The 17828-nt window shown below is 49.0% G+C and overlaps 1 protein-coding gene across 6 annotated transcripts in view; it reads left to right on the plus strand.

The window, feature by feature from the left end:
* The window catches only part of Sspn (sarcospan), a 70007-nt gene extending 54568 nt beyond the window's left edge, over nucleotides 1-15439 (plus strand). For all 6 annotated transcript variants that reach the window (XM_040743605.1, XM_040743606.1, XM_040743604.1 and 3 more), the window contains 2 exons: nucleotides 4642-4728; nucleotides 11202-15439. In XM_040743605.1, the coding sequence (XP_040599539.1) occupies nucleotides 4642-4728; nucleotides 11202-11567 (453 nt within the window). In that variant the 3' untranslated portion in view covers nucleotides 11568-15439. The remainder of the gene's footprint in view (nucleotides 1-4641; nucleotides 4729-11201) is intronic.
* Nucleotides 15440-17828: the final 2389 nt, after the last annotated feature.

Consider the following 17828-nt stretch of genomic DNA (forward strand, 5'->3'; position numbering starts at 1 on the left):
GTTTAACGTTGCGTTTGTTTAATGATGTAAAAGATGTGTGGCTTTGCCTGCCTAAAATACTCGATTGGTCGGCTAAGAAGCTAAATGGCCAATCGCTTGGCAGAGGAGGGATAGGCAGGGCTGGCAGGCAGAGAGAATAAGTAGGAGGAGAAACCTAGGCGGCAGGGGTGGGGGGAAGGGACAAAGGAGAAAAAGAGGGAGATGCCAGGGGCCAGAGGGACAGACAGACAGACAGACAGGCACAGAAAAGGACACACAGAATGAAAGAAAGGTAAAATGTCCCGAGGCAAAATGTAGATGAAGAGAAACAGGTTAGTTTAAGGTATAAGAGTTATCAGGGCAAGCATAAGATGAGGCCGAGCACTCGTAACTACTAAGTCTCCGTGTCATAATTTGGGGGCTGGTGGCCCAAGAAAGGCTGCTACCTTCTACACAGGCGGAACATGGTGTATGGTGCCATTGGTAATACACACTGTTTTCACTGCTCATAAGAAGTCTACGTAGAGCCCTGCCATCCACACAGGTGTTCAGGGGAATGTGTTCACACCTAGACCTGCGTTTCCCGGGGTGTGGCCCCAGGACCTCCAGCAGCCGTATTGGAATTTGTTAGGGATGCAGATCCCGGGCCTCAACCCTAGACCTGTCCTGTCGAATTCGAATTTGTGAGGATGGGGTGGACGGGGCTCTTCGGGTGATTCTGAGCCAGGCTTCTTGGCCTTGTCCAATGAGGAAGAAGCAATGAGAACAGAATTTTTAAAAAAGTCCCTCAGTCACGCTTACATATATCCCCTGCGGTCCTGAAATCTTGATCCAATAAGCAACCTCTAATAGCTCTTTTGTTGTTTCTTACTGTTTATTTTCCTGGCACGTTATGTGTTAAGAACTCTCTTGAGTAAGACAACACCACACCAAGACTACAGTACATTTGCCGTTTGTTGAAAATGACTCCAAAGAGTGTACCTTAACTTACACAATGTAGGTGCTGTCTATAGAGACTCCCTTCAGAAAAAATCCAGTGAGGTGCAGTTACTCTGCTTCCGTGAGTGGTCCGTAGACTCAGAGCCCGTGGGAAGAGTCTGGGTTAGCATTGTTGCAATATTTATCGAATGAAAGCACTTTGCATCCAATGCTTACAGAAACAGAGTCACGTTCATGTTTACACGTGATCAGCGGGGCAGGGAAGGGAAGAGAAATCATGAAAGTGACTTGGCAGGAGAAGTTTGTATCCCCCAGGAGCCCTGTCTAGCAACTCTGTCAGCAATGCTGAAGGAGGAGAACAAATAGATTGAAGGTGGTGAGGGTATCATGAAGCCGGAGTACAAATGCCCACGGGGGAGGTAAATGGCGGTAACCCTCGTTTTTGCAGCATGTTCTGTGTGGTACCTTCTTGCCGGGGCAAAGTGAAAAAACAGCGTATACATGCATCATCTTCCTGCCTCGTCTCTGCTTCCCACCCCTCGTTACTTAATGGATGCCTCCGCCGTCCATTAGGCCAAATAAGCGAAGCCACTGTGTGGCAAGACCTGGGACCCCTCTGCCTGGAAACAGACTCGACATTCAGAGAACATTCCAGCCCTGCTCAGCTCTCCAGCTCACAAGAGGCGGACTTTCCCCTGTGCAGACAAAACTCTCTTTCTGCAGATTGTAGGAGTTAGAAGCAAAGAGCTTGCAGAAACTTACGTCTAAAAATAGGTTAAAGTAGTTTTTGTCCTTTGTGCCTTTCCATTCAAAAGAATACTTTAAGCTTTTCTTATCAATACAGTTATCCACCTGGGGTGGACTGGCCTCCCCGAGCCTTCAGCGCCCCTGGGCCTGTTGCTTCAGAGTCCAGTGAGGAACTTCTTAAAAGCCCCACACAAATGTCCACTTCACGTTCGTGGGCCTCTCCTCGCCGTATGAAACGAGAACCCTGGCCCAGATCCCAGGGGACCCTGCATTAGTATGCCCTCGCCTTCCCTGACTGGAAACCAGAACACCCTGTCTTCTGGGCATGTCCACATCCTGCTGTCTCAGGAAGTAGGCCCTTCAGTCTGGCATGAGAACTCTAGCTTCATCCCTATGGGCACAAAGCCCTCAGCTTGACGTACTCAATAAATATGTTTTTCTCTGGGACATCCTTACACCCACTACCAATAAAAAGAAAGCAAGCCATTGCTGGTCCGTGGGAAGCTGTGGGTGAGAAGACTCCACCTTCAGCTTACGCAGGCTAACTTGCTGACATAGGCTGAGCTAGCTCAAACCCCATAACAGCATGGCCCAGCGTACCAAGGCGGAGGTGCTTCCTGTCCAAAGTGGGTAACTTGGGCATTTTTTCCATTTTTCACAAGACTCTCTGGGTGGGCCAGTATTTCCTGTCGTTTTAACTGCTTCACGTAGGCACACGACAAACACACGCGCTCATCCGTCTCCCTCCCTCTCGGGAGCTTGCCAAGCCCCCACCATGTCCCTTACACCTCCTGTGCATGCCTGTAGCTTACACGCTGTTCACGCCTCCATCGTATCGCAGCTTCCTGGGCTGGTCTCCGAGGTGGACTGCGGGTTTTTGTCCTCTCTCAGTTCTCAGAGTCAGGACAGGGCAGACCGTGTGAGCCTCGAAGGCTGGTATAGATGGACAAGGAGTGCGCTGGTGAAAGTGGCTGGGCATTTGCTGCGCAGTGTCTCGCTGGAGGCCAGGCCTCGTGAAGGTGACGCAAGAAACTTATGCTGGCTGCTAACCAAAGGGGGCTTTTTGTTGTGGAGAGACTGTGGTTGTCTTTAAGATGCTGGCCAGTCAGTCGGTCTTGGTCACTAGAAGGTTTGTGCCTTATAACAAGGAGGAGGGAGGGCCTGGCAATTGCGGTGTCAGCTCAGCGGCCTCTAGGGACCTGAAACAAAATTATGTGGGAGAAATCTTGACCCTGCTGTCAGGAAGAGAAAACCAGGGGCGTGTTTTGGGATGTGACAGGGGGCGAGTGTAGAGCACCCCGTCTGGTTTGCTGCTGATGAAAACCAAACCAAAACCAAGGTCTCTGGCCCTTTTCTCTGGCCCTGCAGATCCTGTGTGAGGATGGGTAGTGAACCCCCACAGCCGCGGCAAACTTGTGCCCCACCGGGACGTTTGAATGCACTTCAGAGACATAAAAATAGACGCGGGGATTGTTGGAAGGGGAAAGGGAACCCTTGGAATGGAAGGGGGCAGCGAGGGTGGTGGATGGATGCGATTAAGACATACTATGCGTATGTCATGATGATGTCTGTTGCTCGCTATTAACACACGCCGATGAAACGGTTTTTAAAAGTGCTTTCAGGAAGGGCCTGCTCGGTGACTTAGATGCCTGAGCTGCACAGCCTTTGTCTCCCCGCCCGCCCCGCTCCGCCCAGCACCTGCCCGTCCTGTGCTGCAGAACCGCCCATGAGGCTTGCTTTGTTTTCCATCCCCATCTCTCCAGACCAGTGTGCCCACGATTCCAGTGACATGCCTCTTAGAAACGTCACCTGGATCTTAACAGTGGTCCTCCTGCTCCAGCCTCCAGGGCGCTGGGGTGACAGGCATGGAGCCACCACACACAGCTCCCTAATGACTGATCTGGTTCAGATTGGTGCAATAGCATCTCAGGATCCTTACCATGTCACCAAACATCTCTTCCTACTTTCCTGAAGTGCCTCTGAAGCCGTGTCACTCGCCTGCTGGAGAGCCAAGCCCCCCTCCTCCTCATCACCCCCATTCTGTGTGGCCACCCTGCCTTTTCCAAACTTCAGTTCTGCCCTGGGTTTTGCCTGCTCTGCCTTGGCCCCCTTGCTGGGCCCCTGAGTCTGCTTTCAGCCAGGCTGCCTGCTGGGTGCCCCAGGCCTGCAGGGTGGTCCCCTGGCTTCCCCTGGCTTCCCCTCCGGCTCCCCAGCACCCACTTTGTAGGGTTCTGTGATGATCACAAGAAGAAAGACAGAAAGCCCTCAGATGAGCTCCAGAGTGCTGCTAGTGACTGTCAGTATTATAAGGCCTTTCAAGCCCACATTTTTAAGCAAAACCTTCTCTATTTCCGTTTTAGATTTAGTTTCCTTAACCTTTTATAATTATCTGAATGGCATGTAGCAGAAAATATCCTGCCTTAGCGTAGTATTTGAGTTTATTTTGGACTCTACTGGACATCACTAATCAAACACATTAAATTTCATTTGTCACTGTATATGCTCTGAACTATTTTCTATAGTGCCTGGAGCACAGGGGGAACTTAGTAAGTACCAGCTAAATTGAGATAATGCCTTCGCTATCTTCAAACCATGTCCCACTGGGCCGGATGGATAGCTCCATGGTTGGAAGCGCAGGATGATTACGTAGAGGACCTACCAGTTCGTGGCACCCAGGTCGGATGGCCAGCTCCAAGGGATCTGACGCCCTCTTCTGGCCCCTGAGGACACTGCATTCTAGTGCATATACCCACACATGGGCACACAGACATGCTCACTGACAAATAGTAAAAGCACATCTCTAAAATTGTGTTTCCTGAGCAGAGGAAAACCTGTAACACATAAATAGGATGCACTGAAGAGCTTGGCCATACGGGTGATTCCGGGGAAGGGCAGGGGGTGGGGGTGGCTCACTGTTGCCGGGGTCCTGACGTGCATGCTGCAGTAATGCTCTTCCCGCTGTGTTTCCTGCGGCAGGTCTGCGTGGTGGCCTACCTTGGACTGTTCATGCTCTGCGTCTCCTACCAGGTTGACGAGAGGACGTGTGTCCAGTTTTCTATGAAGGTAAGCTGTTTGTCTGTTTTCAGGATCATTACATAGGAACAAATGTGAGCACAAGGAAAAATGCCTTCCAAGGGCTACACGTCTGAGGGTCTAGAAACTTCCCTTTCAGGTAGTCCAAAGTGTTTTAGGAGGATATCGGTCCAGACACAGCGGTAATGCTAGTGCTTTTAATTAATTTCCACAGGTTAGGTTGTTCCCAGAGCACAAGAAGCTAGACTTTTAATGTCCCCCAAAGGAGTATTGAACGGCCACCAGTTGGAGGAAAACACTTGGCCAAGGAAAGGTGTCTCTCTGAGTGCCCACTTCCCTGTCTTGTGATCACTTGGCGTATTTCAACAATAAAGCAGTCTGGGTGTATTTCCCCTTGTAGGCGGGAGCACCGAGACAGAAAGGGAACATTGGTGAATCCAGTGGGCCCTGCCAGCAGTCCCCGGGAAATGGCTAGGCTGTGCATGGCTCGGCAGTTGAATGTCTCTCTTTACCGCGAACTTCTGTCTGTTGTGGACGGTGCGTTTGGCGGCAGCCCGTTTAAGTGCACAGTGCCTCCCTGCACAAATATAGTCTCCAGATTAGACTTGACACTTAAAGAGATGTAAAGACTTCCCTCAGAGGCGAGGAGCATAAAGCAAAGTGAGCAGTCTGGCTGGTGGCTTTCCCTCAGTGCCACAGCCAATGATGGAGAATATTCCCTGTGTTTCTCTCGTCCATCTGGTAGTCGACCTTTCTTCCAGGCATGTTCTTTGCTACAATCAGGAAATATGAAGCCCGAGAGTAAGTCAACAACATCGTTTAAAAACCACAATGATAAAAAAAATCATAGGATGTGTTTATAATGCGGAGCGGTAGCTCGGTGGGTGCAGTGCTTGCCTAGTGTGGACCAAGCTGTAGATTTGACAACCAGTCCCAAGTAAGCGGAGCACAATGTCACCTGACTCCCCTCTCATCAAGTAGAAACAGGGATCAGAAGTTCAAAAGTTCAAGGCCAGCCTCTGCCTTATACTGAGTTGGAGACCAGCTAAGCTACTTAGAATCCTGTCTCAAGAATGGGGAAGAGGAGGAGGAGGAGGAGGAGGAGGAGGAGGGAGGGGGAGGGGGAAATGCCATGCTGAAAATGGCAGTAATAAAACAATGTGCATACAATTTGAAGGACAGTTGGGAGCCACCCTGTGGGTGCTGGGAACCAAACCTGGGTCCTCGATAAGAATATCAAGTGTTCTTCGCCACCTCTCCAGTCCTGAAATTGACTTGTTTTGATACGATGGGTTTTTTGGGGGGGTTGATTGTTTTTTAGAAGAAGGCTAGAGACAGGAGACACAGTTCAGGCTCTTTTTTGGTTGTTGTTGTTGTTTTCTTCAGTTGAGGTTGACCAAATAACAAGGCATGGTGATGAGAAGAGGGAAGGAAAAAGAAACCCAAAAACCTAGGAAGAAATAGCCTGCTCAGTCTCAGGAGATTCATCCAGCAGGCAGAAGCATTCTGACGTGGATTTTATCCAGTCGAGGAAGCACCGACTTCCTCTCTCCCTTCTGGATCCCCCCCCACACACACCAGGCATCTGTACCTCAAGAGAAGGGAGGGGTGGGGGAAGAGAAGAAAGAATAACAGTGGCTGCCAGCATCAGGTAGACTGCAGACCCCCACTGGGAAGACCTCATTAGCTCTGTCCTTCCCTCAGCATGACAGACACAAGGACAGGAGGTCCTTCCTCCTCCCCTGAAGCGACCTTCAGCCAGGCTGCTGCCAGCAGCCTGATGTAGATGGAGGCGTCCTGCCTGGTCCCACAGCCGTTTTGCTCCAAAAACCATACAAAGACTTATATTAATTTATATACTGTTTGGCCAATGGCTTAGGCTTCTTACTGACTACTTCTCTCTTAATTATTGACCCATAGCTATTAATCTATGTATTTGCACGTGGTCTTGGCTTACTGGAGATTGCCTGGACCTGTCACTCCTTTGGCGGCTACATGGCATGTCTCTTTGCGGCCTCTCTGCCTCTCTCCCCAGAATTCTCCTCGTCTCCTAGCCCCGCCTACCTTCCTTTCTCTACTGGCCAATCAGTGTTTTATTCATCAACCAATAAGAGAAACATATTTACAGAAGGATGTCCCCCATCAGTCTAAGATGCTCTCTGTGTCATCTTCAGTCCCAAACAGCCCCATCCAGGCCCAACAGGGCACAGCTGGCGTCCCCGTGCTTCCCAAGGCCTCTTGGGGACATGAACTGCACCTTCAGGAGGGATTTCTCACTGCACCTTAGCCCTCAAGCCCTGGACAGAGCTTTTTGGTTTATTTTCTCTCATTGGGCACCTAGAAAGACAGGCCAGGCCAGGCCACCATGCTGTGGCAATGGAGTCTTCTTGTACAAACACACACTCACCCATATACACATCCACGCACACACACAAACTCACACACACAAACGTACACATTCATACACATCTGTACACACAAACATATACTCTTACACACTCATACACACAAATACACACACTCACACTAACACACAAGCACACCACACCCACACAAAACACACTCCAACACACACACACTCTCTCCTCCCTCCCTCTCTCTCCTTCCCTCCCTCTCTCCCTCCCTCCCCCTCCCTCCCTCCCTCTCTCTCCTTCCCTCTCTCTCCTTCTCTTCCCCTCCTCCCCTCCCTTTATCTCTTAGACCTGGAGGCCACCACACTTCCCTGCTTTTCCCCGGGACCCCTCTCTCTGGGTCTGGCAGGTCAACTGAGTGTGGACCCTGCATCCCTTCCTCTGGGCGCCCCCTTTTCTCAGTGCTCCCCTGCATTTGCTGAGCTCCTGAGGGTCCTGCGCCTACAGACAGCTGACTGGCGGTTCCTTGGGCTGCTGGGTGGCAGACACTGCCCCAGCAGTGGAGAAGCCTTCCCGTTCTGGCCAGGGGGAGATCATTAAATCTAAACAGACCCCTAGTCCTCCCAGAGCCTCCAACTGGGAAAGCCTGGGCAGGCTCCAATTACAGCAGGGCAGGAGCAAGCCTGGGATTACATAAGCACAGAGCTGGCCTCCAGGGATGTGCTGCAGGGACACCCACACAGGCGGCTGTCACATCCCAAGGTCACTCCACACACACAGACACACACACACACACACACACACACACACACACACACACACACCTGCCTCCATTGATCGTTTCTTCCAGCCAAGTGGACAAAACGAGGTGCCTGACTTTAAACTGTGGTTTTCAACGCAGGAGCCTGTAGAAAGGAAGTGCACTGCAGATGTCACCAGCAGGCATGAGTGTCTGTGACCTAAGAGACAAGAATCTTTCCTGACTCTGATGTGTGCCCAATGTCACTTTGCTAAGGGACGTGGCTTCTCGTCCCCTGTCCTTGAGCTGCTGGATCCTGTATATTTAAGAAGTTAGATTACAATTAAGCAACCTGTGTGTTTGTGTCTGTGTTTACACCCTTCTACCAGCCAAGTCTGTGTTGTTCCTCCCACGCGACAGAAAACAGATAATAGAGCTGGTCCTGGGAGAGTCCTGGAAATGACAGCGTCCTTCTCTGCTGCTTTAACTCCAGGGCCCTGCCGTGATGTTGGCTCTTGATCCTTGTAGTGATGATATGAACTGCGGTTAGACATATCATTCCAAATGTGCAGGTGAAGTGATACCAGTCAACAGGTCCAACAGATGAGCCCCCAGGTAGCATTCGGGAGTGAAGCATTAATTAGGTGGCCTGGCCTGCTGGCTCATGTCCTTTGCTGTTGCGTCCATGTTAAACTGTCTTTGGCAAATAAATATTTGTGCTAAAATGTAACCTTTAAAGTTTTTTTAAAAAATATATTTTATTTATTTCTTTTTCTCTCTGTGTGTGCTATGATGTGTGGGGATTTGTGCTATGGTGTGTGTGTATGGTGTGTGTGTGGGGTGGGTGTGTGCTATGGTGTATGTGCTGTGTGTGTGGTGTGTGTGTGTTCTGTGTTTGTGTGTGTGTATGGTGTGTGTGTTGTGTGTGTGTGGCGTGTGGTGTGTGTTGTGTGTGTGTTGTGTGGCATGTGTGTGTTGTGTGTGTGTTGTGTATGTGTGTGTGTGTTGTGTGTGTGTGTGTGTGTGTGTGTTGTGTTGTGTGGTATGTGTGTGTTGTGTGTGTTGTGTGTTGTGTGTGTGTTGTGTGTGTTGTGTGTGTGTGTGTGTGTGTGTGTGTGTGTGTGTGTGTGTTGTGTGTTGTGTGTGTGGTGTGTGTGTTGTGTGTGGTGTGTGTGTTGTGTGTGTTGTGTGTGTGTGGTGTGTGTGTTGTGTGTTGTGTGTTGTGTGTGTTGTGTGTATAGTGTGTGGTGTGTGTTGTGTGTGTTGTGTGTATAGTGTGTGTTGTGTGGTGTGTGTTGTGTGTGTGGTGTGTGTGGTGTGTATGTAGTGTGTGTGTGTGTGTTGTGTGTGTGTTGTGTGTGTGTTGTGTGTGTGTGTGTGTGTGTGTGTGTGTGTGTGTGTGTGTGTGTGTGTGTGTGTGTGTGTGTGTGTGTTGTGTGGTGTGTGTGGTGTGTGTATAGTGTGTGTTGTGTGTTGTGTGTGTGTGGTGTGTATGTAGTGTGTGTGTGTGTGTTGTGTGTGTGTGTGTGTGTGTGTGTGTGTGTGTGTGTGTGTGGTGTAGGGCAGGGCGCATCTTGCAGGACGTTGGCTCTCTCCTCCCACCATGTGGGTTCAGGGATTGAACTCAGGTCGTCAGACTTGCTGGCAAGGGCTTTGACCCACTAAGCCATCTCTCTAGTCCTGTTTTCTTTCCTTCTTTTTTTAATAGACAAACTTCTTATTGTCAACAAACGGGCTTTCCCATAGTGTCGCAAATAGCTAACGTTTAAGGACACATGTGTGCATCTGGGAGCCGTTGTGAATGTGTGCGCCCAGCGGGGTGTGTGGTATAAATTCAATCTGGGGATGTTCTACTAAGCGGATGGCCACCCAGAGGGAAGTGACCACTTTAACTCGGGTCCCTCCTGCTAGGTGTCACACGTGGCCAACATAAAACCGGTTCTCACGCCAGGAATTTAGATTCAATCACCAAGTCCAAAGATTTCAGAATAATCCACAATATTTTCAATATTCTATGCCATTAGCCACACACAATAAATCCATATTTTAAAGCCTAAGCACTCCAAGTCTGCATAAGATATTGCCACGGAATGTTCTGGGGACGGGACCAAAGCACTTCTTTTAATGTCACAGATTAAACAAATCCTTTCTAAATTTTATAATGATGCCACTTTGCATTTACCTGATTCTTTCCCTCCAAGGAACAGTAAACATGCCAAATACAAATTATTTCTGTTATGCTTCTAAGACACAAGATGCTTCAGCCAGGCACGGTGGTACCTGCCTCAGATCCCAGCACTTGAGGGAAGGAGGCAGGAGCATCAGGAGTTCAAGGCTGGCCTTGGTCACACACCAGAACTGCTCCCAGTAAGGGGTGGCTTTTGTCTGTGTGGCAGCATAAATCCCGCCCTACAAACTGTAGACGCCAGTCCCAAAGTCTGGTCTTTATCTGGGTCCCACACAGGTGGACCACTAAGAGAGTTGGGTCTGGTGTGTGAAACCAGTCCCAAGAGCGTCCTTTGTGCTGTGCAGTGATTTTTACTGCGGCCGTGGCAGTGAGAACCCATGATCTTTTCTTTTTGGATACAGTGTTCCAGATGTAAGGAAGCTAAACCAGAGACCCTTTGGAGAGTCCGAGATTGCTTCCCAGCAGAGTCAGAACTTAACCAGCGCTCCCAATCCCAGAACTAACAACGTAGGCCGCCGAGTCACCTGCCTTCCGTAGCCACCATGCCCTTTTCCACCCAGAGGCCTCCCTCTTGCGTAGGGGTCTTGACCATCATGGCCGTAGCGCCATATAGCTGCTGCATCAAATTCGTTCTGTTTTCCAGTAACTTTTACCGATAGTTAATCAATTTGTAACAGTTTTGACCAACGCGGTGTTCGTGTTTATAGAAACCTGTCCTTTCCTTTTCAAATCTCATTTCTATCCGCGGACCGGCATTTCTCCGTTTAAACAGCAGATGCCAAAGTACGTCATCTGGGAGAGAGGGCTTGTTTGGGATTCGTTCACATCACCTGCTAAATCTAGACATAAACACTCCAGTCAGGTTAACGGGTCATCGCAGGCCATTGCCCGGAAAGGCCAGCGGCTGCGCAGCAAATGGCGTAAGGGTGGTTTCCCAGTAACTGACTCCAACGCTGGCATGGCGGCACTTGAGGCAGGAGGATTGGGAAAGCAAGGCCATCTTCGGCGGCTGTTGGGCGTGCTCGGGGTCAGCCTGGAGGACGTGAGACCCTGTTGCAAAAATCAAAGTCGGTCATCTAACTAATAAGGATGCAGTATGTACCATGCCTTGGCATTATGTTTTGTGAGAAGAGAGTGGCCCTTGCCTCAGGGAACCCAGTAAAGCAGTGTTGGCGAGTCTGCGTTGCCGTTCTCTGTGACAGGAAGCTTGTCTTCTCTCTTCCAGGTACTCTACTTCCTCCTGAGCGCCCTGGGCCTGGCGGTCTGCATGCTGGCCGTGGCGTTTGCCGCCCACCACTACGCCCTGCTCACACGGTTTACCTGTGAGGCCTCCCTGGATGCCTGCCTGTGCAAACTGCCCTCCTCAGAGCCCCTCAGCAGGACCTTTGTCTACAGGGATGTGGCCGACTGTGCCAGCGTCACCGGCACTTTCAAGTTGTTCCTCATCATCCAGATGGCTCTGAACCCCGTCTGTGGCCTTGTGTGCTTGCTGGCTTGCTTTGTGATGTGGAAGCACAGGTACCAGGTCTTTTATGTGGGTGTTGGGCTGCGTTCCCTGATGGCTTCCGATGCCCAACAACAAAAGGCCTAACAGCTTGGCTCGGGGGTAGAGAGAGAGGCAGAAGCAGAACCCCAAGGAGCCAAGGTGGAAACCACAGGCTTTTTTTAAAGGCAAGCTTTTGACAACAAATGCTTATTCATTCTCTAAGCGAATATTTTTAGATTTTTTTCAGAAAACAAAAGAACTTTTTTTTTTTGGATCTCTATTGTACATTAAAAAAAGGATTCTTGTGGGGACGGGGGTTGAGGGACGGCACACAAGCCCTCTTGCAGAGGACCCGAGTTCAAGGTATTTCAGAACCCAAGTTGGGTGGACCACAGCTACCTGTATTTCCAGTCCCAGGGGGCATTGGGTGCCCCACACATACACGCAATGTACATAATTTTTTAAAAGAGCTTTTTAAAATGAGAAACAGGATTCACATTGATTTGACGAACACTGAGAGGAAAAGAATGATGAACAAGGAACGGAAGGCTTCAATCTGCTGCCCCAAGCTGTTGCTTCCTACCAACACTCTTTTGCCCATGACTCACACAACCTCCTTTCCTGCCGGCCCAGTGTGATGGCGTGAACTGGCTCCTAAGGCTGCTTCCTAAGCTCTAGACCCTTCTAGCTCCTTCTGCCACCTCTCCTTACCAAAGAAGGGTAGAGGTCTGGGGGAGAGATGAATCTCTGTACTGAATGCTTTTATTTTTCACAGTCGAGATGTCTCTAAGGAACGGGATAGCTTTTTTTTTAAAGCCTGGTAGAACAGGAAGGCTTAGTAATTATGAACACCCGGGCTGGGGCGCAGCCTCCTGGCTCCCTTAACCCCGCTCCATGAGTGGGCTGCAGCCTGCCTCCGTGATTGTCCACTTACATAATTGTAAGGTGGCGCCGTTGCATTCTTAGTGATGTAGAAAGTTTAAAAACAATTACCTTATGCCTCTAGTCTACCATCTAAAACAAATCATTAAGACTAATTTCCAGCTAATTGTTCATTATAAGTACGCTCAGAAGTCTGTTTAATGAGCTCTGGCTGTACTTAGGCATCGCTGTTGGTGTTAAGAAAAATTATAGCCATGAGGGAAGACGTCTGAAGATCCCCTTTCCCGGAAACCAGCCACTGCAGAAAAGAACTTGTAGAACACCAACCAATACTCAGGTTTAAAACTCTCCTGGAGAAGAAAACCAAGAGCATTTGTCATAAGAAACACTTGAACTATTAGCACAGTAGTGTGACATGTTCAAAATTGTCTTCCTTGACAACCAAGAACCTTTGATGGTGATTGGGTACCACTGGTGAGTCCTGTCACGAACTTGGACTTTCTATAAATCCTGTTAATGATGACTTTTACAGTTGACCTAGAGACAAATGTCCCAATGCCATTATTTGGGCCACATGTCTACCGTTAGAGGGCTGATTTAGTTTCATTACCAGTTTAGACTTAAGACAGGTACTTTGTTAGGATGGCCTCTGCTGTGTTACTGTTTTATTACCGAACTCAGAAGAGCATCTGGGCATCGAGGAAGGCGCTCACCTGGGAAATCCACACCGTGTAAACACCACCACGAATGTCTCTCTTAATCTGTGTTTTTAAAAGCAGAAGTTCCAGGTTACGGTTCAGCTAAGTTTGCTCTCCACCTCGCCTGTCCAGATACTTTCCTGGTCACAACATTTGCCTTAAGGGGACACGTAATCTCTTTTGCCTTTGAGAGTAGGTGGAGAATTCCATGACGGTGACAATGGAGTCAGTTCTGTGTGACACACACATCCCAATGGCAGGAATGTGTTAGGCTTAGCTACCTGGGAGACTGCCCCTGTAGTTTCCTCCAGGTAAAACTCCTTATGTTCTGACTTTAAGTCTGCCTTTCTTGCCTGCTAGCTCAGGTCAGCAAGGCTCCTTGGAGAGAATAGTGGGTAAAATTCCACCACAGGTCTAATCCTTAACTTTGCGTGAGCACAACACTAGGCTGCCGGATACTGGCCTGAAAAACCTTCCGTACTTGTTAACAATAACCAACTCTAGGCTGGCAACATAGCTCAGTTAGCCAAGTTAGTCCCAGTAAGAACTTAATTCTTAGACACCAGAAAAAAAAAAGACATAACCCTGGCACCGAGGAGGCAGAAGCAGGCAGGTCCCTGGGACTCCTGGACCAGACAGCTTTAATTTAATGATCAAATTATGTGTCCCCGGTAGGAGAGTTTGTCTCAGGAAACAGAAACAGAAAGTAAACCACAGTGGGCAGCTGACCTCTGACCTCCACACACACAATTGCACCTGCACACATGTGAAGAATAAGCAGATTCGCGTGGACTTGTGATGGCTTTCTGTAGAAGTAGTAAAATGATTGGGAATCCGGGCTGTCACGGGATGTCATGGGATGTCCTTTCAAAGCGAGGTTGTTTTCATGTCAGCTGCTGTGCATCGGGTACCCTCAGACAGAGGCACACAGAACACCTTCACAACCTTGACCAGCAAAGTCAACAGGTTTTTTTAATCCCTCCCTTTTTAATGAGAAAATTAACGTCCCTACACAATTAGGTTGCTCTATGCTTTACAAAAGACTCATGGAGCATTTTAAAGGGTAGGATAATTTTAGCCTGCGGGTTTCTTGTTTTCTAACACAATCAAGAGTGGGCACGGTTTAAGCTTATAAAAATTTGCCTGCATAGAATGGGGATTTTTATATGATCAGATTCTTCTTAACTCCTCCAAAGAGGTGGGTGAGGGGAAGGTTGTAAGTGCATAGAAGGAGCAAAACCAAATGTAAGGATCCCTTTGCTAAAGCTCTCTGTATAGTGGGGTGTGTGTGTGTAAGAATGGTGCTGCATGAATAACGAACGGCTTTGGGTTGGATCTGAAGTATTTTGACATTGTGTTTTGCAAATATTGAAGCTGCAGAAAGGCAACAGAGGCTTCTCACTTAGCAAAAACGTCACACTTCAGATCTGTCGAGGAGCCAGGATGGTGACTGTGCCTTCCAAACCCTAAAACAGCAAGGTTCGCACAGCTCCCCTCCCCAAAGCCTGCTTCAGGAGAATTAAACGAATCGAGATTTTGCAAAGACCGAGACACGGCCAGGACTTGGCAGTAGTTGGAATAGGAATACGACGTCCCGAACGTACAGACTGTAACCGAGCCCACTCAACGGGTCTGCGCCTTCATGTGACCATCATCTGTGGTTCCCAAAGCGCCATCCAAATTGGTGTAGGCAGCACCTTGGAGCCGTGCCTAAACCATAGCTACTCCCAAGCCCTGGAAACTGTAGTCAAGCAGCAGGCCTCATGTGTCTCCTTCCTTGGATTGAGGGCTTAGATGTTCCCTTCTGAGTGCCTTCCAGCGTGTTCCCACAGTGAAATTCCATTCTGTGTATGTTTTCTCTCCATGTCCGACATGATCTCCCGATTCTCTATGTGCGGTATGTGATACATTTATGAGATTGTAGAAGAGACTGGATAAGAGCTGTCTGGGGGAGATCAGTGGAGCAGTCACTGAGCGAGCATCAGAAATGAGCGTGAAAGCTGCCTGTCCTTTACAAACATGAACTGTGTCCTGGTCCCCGGCGACTGCCTCTGAAATCGCGATGTGTGGTGGGTCACATTTGTATAAATATACCACTGGATTTTTACTCCAGTTTAAAAACCCACAGTGTGCTTTAGCAGTGCAGCGTAAGTTCTAGCTGTCTGATGGCCAAATCCTTAGTGGTGAAGCCACTGAAATGAGCTCGCACATTTTAATTCCTCATCTGAAGCGGGCACTGTCCCTTTCAGAGCTGTGGGTCTGTGTCTTGGTGCTGCCGTTTCCTTTCCTGGCCTCGAACCAAAAGATGAAGTGTTTCTGTACATTTGAGGTGGTTGTTTTTAAGGGGGGGGGGGTTCGTGTGTTTCCTTTATTAATAAACTTTGCATAATCTTCAAAGGCATGGTGTTGAGTTATGTTTTCAAGTGACTATATGGTACGTGAGAACTGGGACATGTGAAATTGCTGGGGTTCGTGTTTGCTACGTGTGAACTGGGACACGTGAAATTGCTGGGGTTCGTGTTTGCTACGGAAACCTGGTTAGAGATTGCAGAGCATTGTGTTAAGTGAAGTGAGCCAGGCTCAGAAAGACTGCCTGTTTGTTCATGTGTGTGGAGACTGGAGCGTGTGTGTGTGTGTGTGTGTGTGTGTGTGTGTGTGTATGTGTGTGTGTGAGAGAGCGCCCCCCTGTCTCATTAAACTTCAAAGGGGACCATAATGGAGGAAGAAGAGGTCCTAATGATGTGGGGGGGGAGGGAGGGTAATGGAATGCAGTGACTTGAAAGGGAAGAGAGGATCTGGGGGAAGGAAAGAGGACCAGGGCAAGGAGGGCGGGGGACAAGGGAGTGACAGTGGTGGCATTGGTATGAATAAGAACAAAATGTGTATTTTTTTAAAGGTTGTAATGAAACATTACTTTCTTGCTAACTTTAAAAAACATAATTTAGAAAATAATTAAAAGAATAATAAGAAAACAACCCTGTGTTGAGAATGGACAAGAACCAGCTTGACAGTGATGCCGGTTTAGTCCTAGGCAATCTGCAGCTTACACTTTGCATTAGGGTAAAGGTCAAGGTTGTAATTGGTCCCCATGTAGAGTACAGGCTGGAGGGACTCTTTCCAGAGGTGCCCGGGATGCATTCCTAATGTCTGTCAATCAATGTCAAATGAAGCTGACTGGGCCTAAAAGCAGGGAACTCACTCCTCACGCTCCACAGTTATAAATATGTACCCATATGGTGGCCTTCTCCACTCAGATCTGCATCGAGGACCTCCTCTTACCGACTCTGAGGCAGACATCGTACTGTGGCCACCATACTGTGAGCGTGGTCTCTTTCTGTTTACTTTAGGGAGCTTCTGCCATGCAAAGAGCAAGAGGTCAGTACCTAGGCATCCCCTGAGCTGCACTTCCCTCCTCAGCGTCAAGTTCCCAGGGTCAGAAGTCTGACCGCCGCTTACTGCTGCGACATTGGACAAGCTGTTTGGTTTTAGGTTCTGCATAGTAAATTACAGAAAAATGAGCCGCCTCACAGCCTCATGGGGGAAGTGAAATAAAACAGCGCTTGCCCAAGAAACTTCAGAACATGCTTTCTCCCCTCGAGGCCGGTTGGCATAGTCTATGACACTTTTCGTGGGCACAGGCCTGTTCCCACCTCTACCTATAGGAGTAAATTGGATGTAAGCTAGTCATTGTGAAATATAGGACATGTATTACCGTGCATTTTTAAAAATTCAAAGTGTAAGCGAAATCCGAACTGTTCTGAGACAGCAGTACACTCATTCCGTCTTTGCAGCAAATATTTATACACGTGTAGTGGTCCCAAGAAGCCCAGGAACTTAAAGGCAGTTGTTTCTGTTGGGGCGGGGCATTAGAAGAATTCTTAGCCCAAGGGACTGTGACACACAATCACATTACGGTTGGGGAAAGCAGAGGTTTCCATGGGCACTCCAAATGCAAAGACTATGGGGACCCCAAGTTTTGGTGGGACCACGCTCTGTGACTGCGGCCCGAGAGCAGGCCTGGTGCCTCATCTGTGCCATGCCGGCTGGTCCTGAGTACCCATGCAGGAGACTGAAGAGTTAAGTGGTGAGAGACCCTGTGTAGTCCTGGACCTGGGAACACGGAACTGCTGCTCTCCAGGTGAGACGTTTCATTTAATCTGTTGAACTTCCTGCCAGGCCTTTGTGTCGTCTCTGCCGGATCATGTGTGATCATGTGTGGTCATGTGTGATCATGTGTGGTTACGTGTGATCATGTGTGGTTCCAGACGAGGGCTGACTCAAGGACTGAGCACTGTGACCAGAGATGACTGTGATCTTGTGAGATCCAGCAAGGTGTTCCCTCCATCTTCCTATACTTGTGGCCCAGGCTGGCCCTGAAATTAGTGAGGCGGGTGGGGTGAACGGCCAAACTGATTGGAAAGTGTGTGACCGAGTTATTTTAGGTTCTTCCATTTAGGGCAGAGTCACCAAAGGGGCCACGTCTCCTCAGGCAGCTTCCCCTCAGGTAGCTTTCATCTTTCAGTAACGTTTGGTTTCGACTGTAGCAAAATGACATAAAGATGTTAAGTGTTTCTCTAAGTGGAGGGGGCTTCCTTCGTTTTAACACAGGGACACTTAGGGTTTCAGACACCAAGTTTGGCCAGAGAGGGTAGAGAGGGACACTGAGCATATTTGGATGAGGAAACCACAGAGAAACCTGGGCTCTGTCTGGCCTGGCTTGGTCTAGAGCAGGAGCAATGGCCCGGAACAAACCTCCCACCTACAGTGCAGTCTCAGAGTTGGTCCG

Source organism: Mesocricetus auratus, unplaced genomic scaffold, assembly GCF_017639785.1.
Source record: "Mesocricetus auratus isolate SY011 unplaced genomic scaffold, BCM_Maur_2.0 Super-Scaffold_100001, whole genome shotgun sequence".
NCBI classification, from domain to species: domain Eukaryota; kingdom Metazoa; phylum Chordata; class Mammalia; order Rodentia; family Cricetidae; genus Mesocricetus; species Mesocricetus auratus.